Source organism: Squalius cephalus, assembly GCF_949319135.1.
Source record: "Squalius cephalus genome assembly, chromosome: 20".
Classification (NCBI taxonomy): Eukaryota; Metazoa; Chordata; class Actinopteri; order Cypriniformes; family Leuciscidae; genus Squalius; species Squalius cephalus.
This window is the reverse complement of record NC_137141.1, coordinates 15,015,704-15,031,552: the sequence shown is the minus strand read 5'-3', so window position 1 is coordinate 15,031,552 and position 15,849 is coordinate 15,015,704. Positions and strand designations below refer to the sequence as shown.

General features: G+C 37.3%; 1 protein-coding gene across 2 annotated transcripts; it reads left to right on the top strand.

The window, feature by feature from the left end:
• The first annotated feature begins 985 nt into the window (after window positions 1–985).
• fut9a (fucosyltransferase 9a) lies at window positions 986–12,447 on the top strand. Of its 2 annotated transcripts, none has more exons than XM_079853037.1 (3): window positions 986–1,468; window positions 5,666–5,769; window positions 7,619–12,447. In XM_079853037.1, exon 3 carries the CDS (start codon window positions 7,627–7,629, stop codon window positions 8,704–8,706), a length of 1,080 nt encoding a protein of 359 aa, XP_079709163.1. In that variant the 5' UTR covers window positions 986–1,468; window positions 5,666–5,769; window positions 7,619–7,626; the 3' UTR covers window positions 8,707–12,447. The 2 variants fall into 2 exon arrangements, with proteins under 2 accessions (XP_079709163.1, XP_079709164.1); XM_079853038.1 differs by having other exon boundaries at window positions 5,663–5,769; window positions 7,619–8,967.
• The last annotated feature ends 3,402 nt before the right edge of the window (window positions 12,448–15,849 follow it).

The following is a 15,849-nucleotide window of genomic DNA, read 5'->3' as shown; positions in this document are numbered from 1 at the left end:
GAAGTCACATATGACGATGTGGTTTGGATGGTAAATGAAAACTCAAGTGGAAACGTCAAAACTGAGGAAAAGGGTACAAGTTCTTCTGGGAGAACCACTGTTGTTATAGCTCTAGCCAAGAGTATAAACTAAAATTTGAACCACGCTTTTTTTTATTATTTGAATAAGTTGAAACCATTTGCGTTAAAAAGTGTTTAAAGTGTTTAAAAATTAGTCAATTTCTATCAAACAAATCCTGTTGTCACTTTCGCACTATGAATGCTGGGGTAGGCAAGGCCGCGAAGGATTCATCTGTTGTATCCTTCATTTTACGGAAACGAAGGATGTATATGGAGGCCGCATTTGAAGGAGCCTTCGAACTGGGACAGCCTTCGTCGTGTAGTGAGGCAATCGGCCTTTAAATGCGGCCTTCGCAGCTCCAGACAACTTAATATAGATATTTTAATAAAATCCACAAATTCGTTTGAAGAAACAAATCAGCCAGAGATCAGTTATCACGATTAGAAGACGTAAACGATTAAAGACACAATTGGTATCCAGTGAGTTGCGGGTGAGTTAGGCCTATCGACTTTCAGTTTGTATAAACTGTGATAACTATAATACAAACTTGTAAAAAAGTCCATAACTCACCGCAACGTCTCTGGATGTAACACATGCCCTTTACTCATTAAATTGCATTTAGAGATAATCTGACTGAAAGCTTTCAATAAATGAATTGCCCGTGATCATCCTTTGCTCAATTAATTCGTGTAATTGCTTTTTTATCAATGAATCTATTAATGCTATTAATCAAATGAACCTGTTTTTAAGACAATACAATATTAAATTAATTCGATCCACGTGTTTTAAACGTTTTTAAATGTTTTTTTTTTAATCATAGGCTACATCAAATGCATTTATTTATAGGCTAACTGCTGACTGGAATACAGCAATGATGAACAAAGGAATAATTCTTGACTACATAAATCATCCAGTCTAACGCCACCGTTGCATATTTCCCATCTAATGCATTTCTTTGCATTCCTGCATTAGCATGTATTAACTGCACATGCACGCGCTTGCACACGCACACACTTTAAATCTATAATTGCATGCATGCATATGAACAGCACGGACACTGGAAAGGTATCCGGGCGCATGTGGGGAAGGCGACATTATTCTACATCACATCACACGGCGTTACATGGCGTCTTTCCCAGCGACGCACTTGCTCGCGCTCTCCGTTTCTGACCCATAGGACCGAACGTGTTTTGTCTTGCACGCGCTGATTTGAGTCTGTCATCATTGCGGACACATTGCAATATGCAGTGATGCACTGACGCGAAGGCTATGGGTTCAGGTGCATCGTATCCAAATATTGCCTTCATCGGAGATTTTTCAGCACCATTCCGATATGCGAAGCGCGTGGGATGTAAATAAAAGAAGCGCATGATGTGGCTTTCCCTCGAGGATGATTGCTGATGGAGAGGTGAGACAAACGATTTTACCGATATGAAGGTTACCTGTATGCTTTGCATATATTGCACGACACGAGTAGATGCTTTAAATATCACACACTGCGTGCACCATCATTTTTTCATTCATCTCTTTGGGGATTATGAATTATAATAATTAAACAAGGCACGAGCGCAGGGACATTCATGCTCATGGGATGCTTCATGCGTCCTTTTTGGATGCGGTTTTGCTTAAAATAGACAAAGAACTCGAGAGGCTAGAGAGAGAGAGAGCGCGTGTCACATTTAAAGAATAGCCATATTTCGTGTAGTAATATGTCAGATGTGACAGTCTGCTTTAAGATGACCTTCAGCATCACTGGTGAATAAAGCACATCACCTTGCATGGTAACACACTCATTTATGTTGTTATGAACAGCAGAAGCACGATTTTAGATCAGTGTTCATTAAATAGCCTTTATAACATCATGTCACTGATGGGATAGACACGAATTCCCAAAGCCTACTAAATAAACGACACTAAAGCTTTATATTTAATGGTTTTGCATCTTCTTTTCATCTTCATGTCCTTCATCCACATTTTCTATTTATTAGACGTGAACACTAAAACCAAATACCAGCGTGCAACTCCGTGTCCCAAATACATCACAATACATTTAAAAGGAATGCCTTTCTTTTTCAAAGACTCCCAGAGAGACATGCAACCTCGTTGCTTTATCTGTTTACTTTAACAGGATCATGCAGCATATGTGTAGCCTATTGTTGGCCAAAAATATGTAAATGTGTAATAGTTAGCAGGATATGCCAGACACTTTGTTATTTAAAATCCCCCCAAGGGTCTTTAAACAGCTGATTATTGCCCAGTGTTTCTTAACCTTTAGAAATATGTCATGCATTAGCAATAATTACATTCTGTTATGAACTGGATGTGACACGTGTATAATCTCCCTGTAGCCTTATATGTCCTGCTCATTTACAGAGAGCTTTTGCTATGATATAATATGATTGAGTCACAAATGCACTGATAAACCTTTTAAACAGTTCTTATGTCCACATGTGGATTTATGGTAAATGGACATTGCAGAGATGAATCGGAAGCTCATTTCTCAACCGCAGTATATAGTGTAGTGTAAAACGAGCGTGTAAAACCCCACAGCTGAAATGCATTGAGTAGAAATAGGTGTGTTAGATATAGGAAATATCAACACAAACTGGACACTGACATATAAGAATCCAAAATAATTGTATTATATATAGAAAATGTCATTTTCATTGTTAATAGTCAGATATGTGACTCATCAGTTCGTTCATTGATTTCTTTAATTATGTTAGAGATTTTAAAAAGATCTGACACTAGTTAAATAGAACAGGATGTTATTAAGTGGAAGCGTGAAGATTTGATATTGGCAGATTTCACGGCCCTTGTGAAATTACAGCTAATTGAGTTGTTTATTCTGTTCATTGAAGTTTACTGACTAAGTTAATTGAATGTTATTTCGCTTAATTGTGTATTCTGATACTACTGGTTTTTAATACCCTTGAGTTGAAGACGTTGGTTAATTTTTGAAGAATGTGCAAAAAATGTACTGGGCAGTTTTAAGGAACACCTTTAGCAGTATGGGAATGTAGGAAATTGGAAATAAGTAAAAAATAAAAACAGAAAAAACTAAATCTAGTGTTTCCAGATTATTTTGTTAGCTTATTTTAACATCCTGCTACTGTCAATATTTTGTGTAAATAGGCCTTTTGGTTCTATTATCTCTTGACATCCTGAAGATGGCAGTGTTCCCATGTGTAAAACTCATTTTCTGAACGTTCCTTATAATGATCCACTATTATTTTTGAGGATTGGATTGGTACAGGGCCATTGTACCACCTGCATTTTGAACAGTGGTCAATAAATATGGAGTTTCCTATGACGAATTCTTAAACTTTCACATTTGGTTCCCCCAATATAAAATGTTTGGTTACACCATTTCTATACAAAGTGTTTTGATTGTAAAAACTCCAGTGTTAAATGAACTCTCCTGGGAGTTTATTTGACGTCATACTCAATAGTGTTAAATATGAGTGTTAAATGAACACTGAAGAGTGTTAAAGTTAATGAGCTAATTAAGTGATCAATAATTGTCAATCATCACTAAATTAAAGACACCTGATGTTAACAAGCAGAATCACCAAAGGAGAAAATCTAATTTTAAGTCACCATTATGGTGGTCAGTGTTTGCTTTAGTTGGGCTCTTGACCCATAAACTGTTAACATTATATTTTATTTGGCTGTTGTAACTGAGTTTAACTGCCAGGTGAATAAAGGGATAAGGTGATCAGGTTGTGCTGGTGATTCACTAAACTCATTTAGAGAGTTATGTTTACCTTGTTGATTACAGCAGCCCTGTGATTCTACAGCATACGATTTTTAGCATTTTCTTTATAATCCAAAATATTTCTTAAAAGTTGTTCTGAAGATTTTATTTAGACACACAGACTAATCAGCTTGTGAATCTCAACAATAGTGACAATAATAAAGCATGTTGCAGTGCATTCTGGGTGCCACCAATCAAAACTCATTCATGGCTCCCATCATGCATTGCGGTATGAATAAATTATGATCTGAATTGTCTTAGCAATTTCCTTTTCCTAACTGAATATTTTGTTTGTCACCATTGTTGAGATTCATACACTGATTCTTGATGTCTGTGTGTGCCTAAAAAAAAAAAAAATCTGAACAACTTTTAAGAAATCCTTTGGATTATATTGAAAATTCTGGATCTTATGCTGTAGAATCAATGTGATGCTGTAATCAAGAATATAAATATAAACCAGAGATAAGGCTCTAAATGAGTTTTGGGATGGACAGGTGGACGTCACACAAAACCCTGCCGACTGTCATTTATATATGAGCGGGGCACAACCTAACGCTTTTTGACTTTCTCCGTTTCTGTAAACCTACTTAGGGTTCAGAGTATTTAATTTTTCCCACATTAATTTCACACGTCTAGCATGTCTAGTATGTAGTTTTGTTTTATTACTACAGTGTATACTTTTTTCTTGATATACCCCGAAAGAATGGAAGTGAAATGTGACAACATGCCCCATAGGTGGGGTACATTATAACATGACGATATGATAGCTTGAATGCTATCTGATCTAATCAAACAAAATATACAAGACAAACTAAAATATTTTCTCAATAAAATACAATTATTAACCTTTTCATATAAAATAATGGCAATTTTTAATAATTAAAAATAATTTGAGTTTGACAACGAACACACCGGAAAACACAGCTATACAACATAGTTCAAAACATAATAATAATTAATAATTTCTGAACATTGACTGTCAGTTAAATAAATGTTCAGTGATATCTTCCAAAGATTTCAGAATTTTTTGTCGCAATTTTTTCTCTATATAGTTTTGATATGGCAACTAGAAAATACACTAAGTTTCGTCATGCTATCATGTGTGGAAGTATTTAAAACAAGGGTGTTACAACTAGCCCCGCGTTAGGTTGTGCCCCGCTCTCCCTTACATCGCAAATATACTGCGAATTTGCCTTTGCACCCAAAAGTTGTAGAACCATTCATTTTCTGTAAAGAACGCGCATTTTCCCTACCACAGCTGGCAACGTTCTCAGACCCATACGTTTCCCTGTACCGTTTTCATTACGGCATCTATCCACATTAAGCACTTGCAACCTCTTCATCCTTTTCATTTTGTGAGATTTGTAAAATGTCCCCCGACTGAAAAGTGTTTTTAAAGGGGTGGTTGAATGGTTTCACTTTTCTTACTTTAGTTAGTGTGTAATGTTGCTGTTTGATTATAAACAACATCTGCAAAGTTACAGCACTCAAAGTTCAAAGCAAAGGGAGATATTTGCTTTTAAATAAATTACTTTTTAAGGACTACACAAGCTTCCTCCCGGGTTAGTGACATCACCAACCCTAAAATTTACATAAACCCCGCCCCCGGGACACGATTTATAGATTATCCAGACAGAATATGCTAATCAATGACTAGAAGATAACTACATGCTACATAATTTCACCTACTAACCATTCAGAAATGTTGTCTACATGTTGTCACTTCTTCTTGAGTCTCTCCATCTTTCTGACTTTTGAACATAAAAGGCTAAAAGTTTTCCCAGGAGAGTTAATTTAACCTGGGAGCTATATGTAATCCATTTTCTGTCTTTTTCCCCTCATGAGAAGACCTATGGTTTTAAGACTGACAGTCTTCTGGTAGTAAAAAGAAGAGCCTGGAACATAATATAACAACAATCATTTTACCTACTGGATATCAGCAAATCTGTCAGGTGATTTTTAAGATTATTTACTTTGAATATATATTTTTCAGTGCTTGTAATTGGCTGACTTTGTCATGATGGTATATATTAATCATATTTTTTCTTTCCAACGTAATTAACTATTACATGAACTATTATGGAACTGTTCCGTAAGTCTTAAAGTGGATCCCCAGACATTCTACTGCATATATATCAATCTGATATCAGTAAACAAGACAGTATTTTAATATCTGAGGTGTCCTTGTACAGTTTTACAACGCAAACGCCCTTATGTGTCCTTGCTTATTGAGTCGAGGATGTTTCTTGCTTATGAATTATGTTAAAGGGATAGTTCGGCCAAAAATGATATTTAATCCATGATTTACTCACCCTCAAGCAGTTCGAGATGCATATGTCAATCATTTTTCAGACGAACACATTTTCAGTTATTTTAGAAAATGTCTTAGATCTTTCAGTGGTTATAATGTGAAGCTATGGGGTCCACCTCCTTCAAGTCCCAAAATGTGCATGCATCCTTCACAAAAGTAATCCATCCGGCTCCAGGGGGATAAACGAAGGCCTTCTGAGGGTAATCCGTGTGGTTTTGTCTTAAAAATATACATATTTAAAACTTTATAAATGAAAATATCTTGCTAATCTTTATAATTAATAATTACTATAAATGAAAGGATGCATGCACATTTTGGGACTTGAAGGAGGTGGACCCCATAACTTCACATTATAACCAATGAAAGATCTAAGACATTTTCTAAAATAACTGAAAATGTGTTCGTCTGAAAAAAGATTGACATATGCATCTCGAACGGCTTGAGGGTGAGTAAATCATGGGTTAAATATCATTGCCGAACTATCCCTTTAATCTTCATTACAGTAGCATACATATGATCAGCTGACAGACAAGGCACAACATATGTATTGCAAATGTCAAAGTTCTCGTTCTGAAATATGAATAGATTTAAATGCTTTTTTTAAGTATGCACTAATTAATTCACTTTGTACAGTCATTCAGTGTAGTCATGTAATTGTTATGTGTTAGATAATATTTGTATTAGTAGGCTACAGTAACTTACTATACATGATATGTTTCCATTTTGTAAAGAGTTAACATGAAGCATGTATTGAAAGCAGTTAATATAACAACTTTAATGTTGGGAAAATTGGAAAATACAAATCAATATTTATAAAAACACTTAATTCCTATGCAAACTGACTTAGTAGTAAAAAGCCAGAAAATGTAGTATAATATAATATAATATAATATAATATTAATAATAGCTTCACATTATTCATAGAAATAACACTGTCTGTTTCCAAGCATTTATACTGTTGCTCCGAGCAAGATAATGCATGGTATAGGACCTTGAATTATAATGCAGTATATTAATATTTATATATTCTGCATTATTATTCACATACAGAAATAGGAATTTTTTTTTTTTTTTTTTTTTTGGCCTGTTTTGGCAGGATGCAGTAGTCAAACCAATCATGCAAAGTAATAATTAATTTACAGAAATATATCCTATCCTGTCGGACTAATGCTTTGCACGCAGGGTCACTATAGGTCAAAGACTTGTCTGTCAGTGGTGGACGGAAATACTAATATGGCCGCTGGAACACTACCGGTTGCTGACAGTTTAGAGTTAGAAAATATATAACAGCAGTCTCAGGATATTAAAATGTATTAATTTAGCTCAAGATGGCACAATGCAGTTCATTAATACTTTATTTGTCTGATAGAATGTGCTGAATCTTAAAGAAATGACTTTAAAATCAAACTGGAGTAGACTGCTGTCTCATAAAATGACTCATAACCTTTTCTTTTTTTGCCTTCCCACCATTATCCGTTTCCTGTTTAAAGGCTAGAGTATGCCATCTACACCAACTTACAGAATCCTACGACCCCTCCTGCTTGGTATCTTTTTATTGGGATGCTTTGTGACTCTGTTTTTAATGTACATCAAACCATCTACGAGCTGGTTGTCAGGCCCCGTCGAGTCGGAAACATCCACAGCCCGAGTCAAAAGCCTCCTTTCCAGCAGAAGTGATCAGAACCAGACCACCATCCTGGTCTGGCTTTGGCCTTTTGGAGAAACCTACGACCTGAACGTCTGCAGCTCTTTGTTCAGTATCGATGGATGCTTCATCACCGCCGACCGAAACCTTTACAACAAATCCGACGCCGTCGTCATACATCACAGGGACATCACCAGCGACCTCTCCAACATGCCGCCGGCGTATCGGCCCACGTTGCAGAGATGGATTTGGATGAACTTCGAGTCACCGTCGCATTCATCTCAGTTACCTGGAATTGAAAACTTGTTTAATATAACTCTAAACTATCGGCAGGATGCCGATATAGAAGTGCCTTATGGGTCGATTGTTGCAGCCCAAGGAGAGGAGGACTTTGTGCCGCCAAGCAAGAACAAGCTCATTTGTTGGATCGTCAGCAATTGGAACCCAGATCACGTCAGAGTGAAATACTACAATGAATTGTACAAGCACATTGAGGTTCATGCATACGGACAGGCTTTTGGTGAGTACATTTCCGACCAGGACTATTTCCCCACAATTGCCAGCTGTAAATTTTACTTGGCATTCGAGAACTCGATTCACAAAGACTACATCACTGAGAAATTGTACAACCCACTTTCCGTCGGCACCGTACCTGTGGTGCTCGGGCCATCAAGGGAGAACTATCAGAACTTCGTGCAGGGAAACGCTTTCATCCACGTCGACGACTTTCCGTCTCCGAAGGAGCTGGCTGATTACCTCCTGTTTCTTGACAAAAACGAGGAGCTTTACCTGAAGTACTTTGACTGGCGTAAACACTTTAAGGTGAAAAAGGCATACTTCTGGGCCGAGCACACGTGTCTGGCCTGCGATTACGTCAGAAGGCACAATGAGTACAAGGCAATTAACAATCTTGACAAATGGTATTGGGGTTAATCCGCACCTAAACCACTGGACCAGCTTAATGAAAGTTGCTTGACAATAAGAGCTTCATGTAACTTAATTCAAATGAGCGTCTGTTGTGAGCAATTACAGACTTTTATTTTTGTAAAATGTCCCAAAGTAGTTGTACATTTACTTTGTGTTCAGTTTTATGCGTTTATTAACCTGGATGCAAATCATGCATTTTTAGAGTTTAATGAGTACATATTTATTAGGAAAGCAGATTTTGACCAAAATTCATAAAATGCATTTGAATGGATAGTTCACCCAAAAATTTTAGAGTTGAATAAGTTAGTATTTATTTGAAAAGAAACATATTTATTCACCTACTTGTCGTTCCAAACTTGTATGACTTTCTCTCTTCACAAAAGAAGATATTACATAAGTGATATTTGGATGCAAATCATGCATTTTAGTGTTTAATAAATACGTTTATTTAGAAAGCTAATTTTGACCAAAATGCACTTAAAGGGATAGTTCACTCAAACATGATGCAAATCGTGCATTTTAGAGTTGAATAATTACTTATTTATGTGAAAAGAAACATTTATGTAGACCAAACTGCACAAAATCCATTTAAATGTCATCATTTACTCACCATATTGTTGTTCCAAACCTGTATGACTTTCTTTTTAATCTGGAACACATAAGATATTTTGTTGAGTGTTTTTGCCTGTACATTGAAAGTCAATGGGGTCCAAAACAACACACTTAGGTTATTTTTCCAAAGTATCTTCTGTCGTGTTGATGATGCAATTCTCATTTTTAAGTGAACTATCCCTTTAAAATTTCGCTGTTTTCATACATGACATCAAAAAGGAAATCTGTTTATTTAATGGGAGCGGAGCACTTTCTGAAACTGAGATTTTTATGCTTCTTTTATATCATTGGTTATTGTGTAAATGTTAGTGCTAGAGACATCTATGCAGTGTTTACAGAACTTATGTTGTGCAAAATGTCTATGTACTGAAAATGTAATGTGTATAGTATGTGTTTTAAGACAACCTGCCTTTCATTTCCATGGTTTTGGACGTTGTTTTGCGCACTCATATTTTACATGCTATGTTGGACACCATAGTGACCATCATGCACTTGCTACTGAAAAACAAACATGCCAGGAGTGCGTTATTGCTGATAATGTCTTACTGTACTGAATAACTGCTGATAATATCACTGTTAAGTAGCTTACATGGCTTCGATATGTGATACTGTTATGTATCAATGTGTACTGTAAAGTTTTGTTTTTGAAATATTTCAATGTTACTTTTGAAAGTAAAAGTGAAGTGCTGAATTGAGAGCAGGAGGCTAATATACATAAAGTCATGTGTGGGTGGTGCCATATTCAAAGAAATGAGAAGACCTTTTTCCAAGTGTTGCCAAATGGGTAGACGCACTTGATGTACGAGACAAACAAAATCATAATGTGAGAAGCATAATGACTCATTTTTCTAATTCTGAAGTTGCTTTAGCTGTAAGCTTAGAGGATTTGTTCGCTGCCAAAGTTTTCTTTCTCAAACGAGATGCTTCTGATCTTTTATCTCTGGGATTCAAGTCATCACATTTCTCAGATCGGCTTTCATTTCTTGGTGAAGGACTGTTTTTGATGTGCTTACATGCATGTCATTCTAATATTAGATGAGGGTAAAAGAACTCTATTATTGATCAATGAGAACATTTTCAACTGTGGATCACAGTCTGTGCTGCTTATACTGTCACTGCAAAAACAAATCATGTACTCAGATACTATTTTGTCTTATTTTCTAGTAAAATAAAATCGAAACCTGCTTAAAACGAAATTTCTCTGAGAGAAATATTTAATTTACTGTTTTTATGTTTAAAAACATTTTGCTCTCGCAAAATTCTGACATGATAGGATACATTTTTCAATGAACGATCCCTTAAAACATAATCCTCACAAAATAATGTTTGACTTATTCACCTTTTTTTTTTTTGGTGAGCTATCCACTTAAAACAAGAAACAACAAACAATGTGCCAAAATATTTTTTCCCCCTCATTTTAACTATAAACTTCTGTAAATTTTGCTATACTGTAAAAAATCCAAATGGGTTAAAAAAAAGTACATTTATTTTCATGTACACATTTGGCAGATGCTTTTATCGAAAGCATTGTATAAGATCGAACCCCTGGCCTTGGTGTTGCAAGTGCCATGCTTCACTGTTTGAGCTTCTGGAATGCATTTGGCAGTTAAACTATTATATATTCTGTGAAAACTTATTATCTTACACAATTTTGACTCAAGCTAATTTATCTAGTTTTAAGGATTTTTACTGGGAAATAAGACAGAGTGGTTAGGAAATTGATTTTTGAACTGCTTATATGAAAAAGCACACTTTAATAGACATAAAAGTATACCCAATTACTCTCACATTTTGAATCACTTACATTCTTGTTGTTTTGATGTCTGAAGCACACATGGTTGTGGGTTATTGTTGCTGTTGTGTTGCAGTTTGTGTCCAATTGAACAAGAACAGTAACAGCATCATCAAATATTTCATGCCTGGTTTTTTAACTTTTGTATTCATGAAGTATGATCAGTTTTTGTTTGTTTAAACAAAAAAAGTGTGCTATTCTAACAATGTCCATCTGTATATTACTCAAATGTGCACACTTCAATGAGTCGGACTTTTTTTTATATGAACTCTGAGGAAAACTGAGATGATGTGTAGTAACCAAGACAACATTACACATCTCAGATCAACATTTGTCAAAGATAATTGGTTTGCCGTGAATGCTCTTTATGCATTGTAAATAGCCGGATTGTTGGACGATCTCAAACCTGTAGCGAATGCCTGAGGATGAAGCGCTGAAATGAGACAGACAAAGTAAGCTCTTTCTGAGCCTTTGCATCGAGGAAGAAAAGTCTCCTGCTGAAGACAAAGATGACAGTGTTATGGAGAGGCCATTTTCTGTCTCTAAAGCGGTTTTCACATTGAACATCCGTATCGTTTTTTTTTTTGGGGGGGGGGGGGGGGATTAGGAACTAGTCCTTTGAACACTGTTGGACTGGAAAACTTTAGCTAAAAGTTTCTCTCATTCTCAAGTGTGTGATTTATTGAAATGATGACAGTGCAAAGATGTATGTGACTAAAAATGTGAAATGTTAAATAAGAAAGCAATGTTTATGGTTTCATCATGGTGTACAAAGTGAATCAGAGATTGCTTATTTTATTTACTTACTGACCATAATTACTGACTTGTATTGATTTGTGGTCTCTCTCTCTCTCTCTCTCTCTCTCTCTCTCTCTCTCTCTCTCTCTCTCTCTCTCTCTCTCTCTCTCTCTCTCTCTCTCTCTCCACCTCTGTATCTTTATCTCCCGTGCACAAGTGCTGGCTGTGAGCTCTTGGTACCCTTTAAAACAGTCTTTGCATTATGAGTGTGTTAGCGGTGTCTGACTCATAGCTCCGGCTGACTCACACATGTAGGCTGGTCTCACTGACGCCGGCATGGAGTATGATATCTCCTCTATGCATTATGGACTCGAATGCAAAATGACCCACATTCCTATTGTGCTGAGGAACTCGAAGGTGTATAGAACTGTTCTTTGCAATGTTAATTGCCAAAACATTGTTATTTGCCAAATGATTTACTGTAGATGTCTGTTAGTAAAATAAAGAGACGGAAATAAAATTAAGTTCACAGAGCATTTAGTTTCCCATTCTGATTTCAAGCTTGAAAAAAATTATACAAATAGTTCAACCAAAAATTATTTACTCACCCATATATTGTTGAAAACAATTGTTGTATGCCTTATATTTTTCCAAAAAGTTCATTGTGACCACATCTGTCAAGATAACAAACAATAAAATACCATAAAGGTAGTCTGATCTGATGGCTTATAAAGTGACATATAGTCTTATGATAAATTTTGTGTGAGGAACAGACCAAAATGAAGTTGTTATTCTCTGATAATCTTTCAGCTGAAGCTCTAAAATCTGAGTTAATTTGCCCATACACAGTTGTAATCAAGACTATTCAACCCCCATTGCAAATCAGGTTTATTGGCAAAATGTACAGACTTTCAGCTGTTTGCAATGAACAAATCAAACAAAAGTAATTGAAATAGCTCAACAACAAATGTTTCAAGTGGTTTCCCAAATTCAACTGAAAATGCAACTTTTAATTACTTATGCGATCTAAAAATTATTCAACCCCTTCGTGGCAAGCATCTTTAGTACTTAGTAGAACACCTTTTGCTGTTATGACCAGCTGTAAACAAGATATAACCAGACACCAGCTTCTGGCAGCGTTTCTGAGGAATCTTCGCCCATTCCTCATGAGCAATGGCCTCCAGTTCAGTAATATTCTTGGGTTTGCTTGATGCAACCGCCTTCTTCAAATCACACCACAGATTTTCTATGGGGTTCAAGTCAGATGACTGTGATGGCCACTGTAGAATACCAGGACTTCTTCTCCAACCAAGTAGAAGGTATGCTTGGGATCATTGTCCTGTTGGAAGGTCCAATGATGCTCAAGCTTTAGCTTCCTCGCTGAAGGCATTACATTTTCTCCTAGGATTTCCTGATACTACAATGAATCCATCTTGCCTTCCACACGCTGCAGGTTTCCAGTGCCAGAGGATGCAAACCAAAGCATCACCGAGCACCACCATGCTTACCTGTAGGCAGAGTGTTTTTTTCAGCATATGCTTCATTCTTCTTCCTCTAGACATACCACTGATCCACAGGGCCAAAAAGTTCCAGTTTTGTTTCATATGCACAACTTGAGTTTTGTCTGTATTTGAAGACATCTCAGGGTGTTAGCGAATAAACTCATTTTGTTAAGTGAAGTGAACTTCAACAGATATCCTATGTTCAGGGAGTAGGGAGCAGTGAACACTGCGTAGGGACCCTGTCAATCGGGACAAACCTGAGTTCTCTTCTAATGAGCTGATGATATAAATCAGGTGTGTCAGATAAGAGAGACATACAATCTGTGCAGAGCGGGAAGGCGTGGGGACTAGAATTGGGAACCCCTGGACTAGGAGATAAAGGATCAAACTGAGATATGGAAAGGGAGAGCTCCCACTGTACCCAAAAAAAGGGCTCACACTGCGATTTGAAAGGTAGAACCCACACTGCATTTCGAACGGGGAGCCCATGATATTTATATATAAGAAAAGAAAACTCACTGGAGTCGAACGGAGGGCCCACACTGTGATTCGAACTAGAGAGCCTGGGCAGCATCTGGATGTAGGGTTCTGGGAGAAACAGCTTGCAATATTGATTTCATGGATAGGGCGTGAAGATGACGAACAGTGGGTGGTCTACTGGAATAATAGATCTGAATAGGGAGGAACTGGGGTCGGCTTCTGGAGACAATGTTTTGAATTTCTGAAAAAGAAAACGAGAAAGAGCGCAAACGATTTGGTTTTTGTGGCCTGGAATATGTTTGGCTTTCACAATGAATTGGTTACAGGCGGATGTACATCTGCCTCAGCAGGGGCATGATTTTTGGAACAAAAGAACAGCCTTTTTTGATGCAACGGACTGTTGTTTGGTTATCACAAGAGAAGGAAAGGGTTTTTGGTTGACCAGTCAGAGTCCCGTAAATGGGTTGCCACTATGATGGGATATTGCTGGAAGAAGGCAATTGATTCGTCAGAATGAGTGGAAAGAGGGAGCTTGGGTGGCCAAGTTGAGGCAAACCAATGACCTTTGTATTATTCTCCGAAAACCTATACAGGGGGTGGTGCCAGTGAATAGGGTGAAGTCATTGGCTTGGTACAAAATGTTGTAAAAGAAGGTGGGCCCATTTCATTGTTTTAAGAATGTGGTCCAAAGATTGAGATCTGATCAGCAGGGGTGGTTCAGTTTAACAAAATCATCTAGAACCTGAGCTGCAGTAGCAAGATTCAGGTGCAAAATGAAAGGATGAAATGCGTATGGCATAGTTTAAATGGCCTAGTAGAAAGAGCAAATCATGCTTACTACAATGGGGGGCTTCTGGCAAGTTTGAAGAGATGGCGATTATTCTGTCTATTATTTCCTTGGGGAGAGAGGCCTGGAATTTAACAGAATCAAGACTGATTCCAAGAAATTCCAGAGAATTTCTCCTCCATTTTCTAGATTCCTAACTGTGAGAAGACTTTTGGACGATGGATAGCTGCTGGGGAAAAATGGCTGGGGGAAATTATGAGAAAATCTCAGAGAAGAAGAATGAGGTAAGGGATCGCATAATTGTTTTGCAGGATTCAGCAGAGTGCTTCTGATAGGGCGTAGAATATTTTCGGACTACTTTTGCATTGGAACACTAAACGGACTGCAAAGTAAAATTGTTTGTGCCAGCAAAAGCTAAACAACTGCCAAAAATCGGGGTGTGTGGACATGACCTTAAAAGCTGACGCCGGCATTTTTAAATGAGATTGAATGCTTGGTCTATGTCATGGCAATGCTGGGAGAATTTTCACTGACAGCCCAAATTTTGCCTTGTTTTAGATGTCTGGGCTGTGTTTGGATTGCTGGGTTGGGTGAGAGGGTGGCTGGAGTGGAGTGTCCTTGCTGAAGTATCTGCTTCCTGACCAGTATAGGTTGCAGAAAGAAGAGAGTGGAAAATAGGAGGGAAAAAAAGGAGGGACCAACTGCAGATGCATCCTCACGCTGTGATCTAAACCAGAAATAGTTGTGGATGCGAAGGTTGGGTGAGAGGGTGGCTGGAATGGAGGTGTCCTTGCTGAAGTATCTGCTTCCTGACCAGTACAGTATGCAGAAAGAAGAGAGTGGGAAATAGGAAGAAAAGAAAAAGGTGGGATTCATCCTCACGCTTTGATCTTCACCAGAAGAAGAGGGAAAAGGTTGAGCGGGTTCAGCGGAGACAGCCTCACTCTGAATTATGCCCCTTTGTAAGAATAAAGATGAAAAGTACAAACAGAAGGAAAAAAGTTGATTGAGATGGGATTTCTGTCTCATGCCTGGAAGAGGAGCATGTGGGTTATTGAGAGTGGGATCGGCTATGGAACTACGTTAGGCGGTTACTGTCGCTGTTTGTTTAATTTATGTTTAATTTAATTTATATAGCTTTCCCAAGCTCAAGGACGCTTCACAATAACAGTAAAGAACAAACAATCAGTTCGTACATAAATGGACAATAGACATTTGACCATCCAAAGAAATGAGCG

Coding starts and splice junctions, on each gene's coding strand:
- fut9a (XM_079853037.1), top strand. CDS start 7,627: ATGCCATCTACACCAACTTACAGAATCCTACGACCCCTCCTGCTTGGT.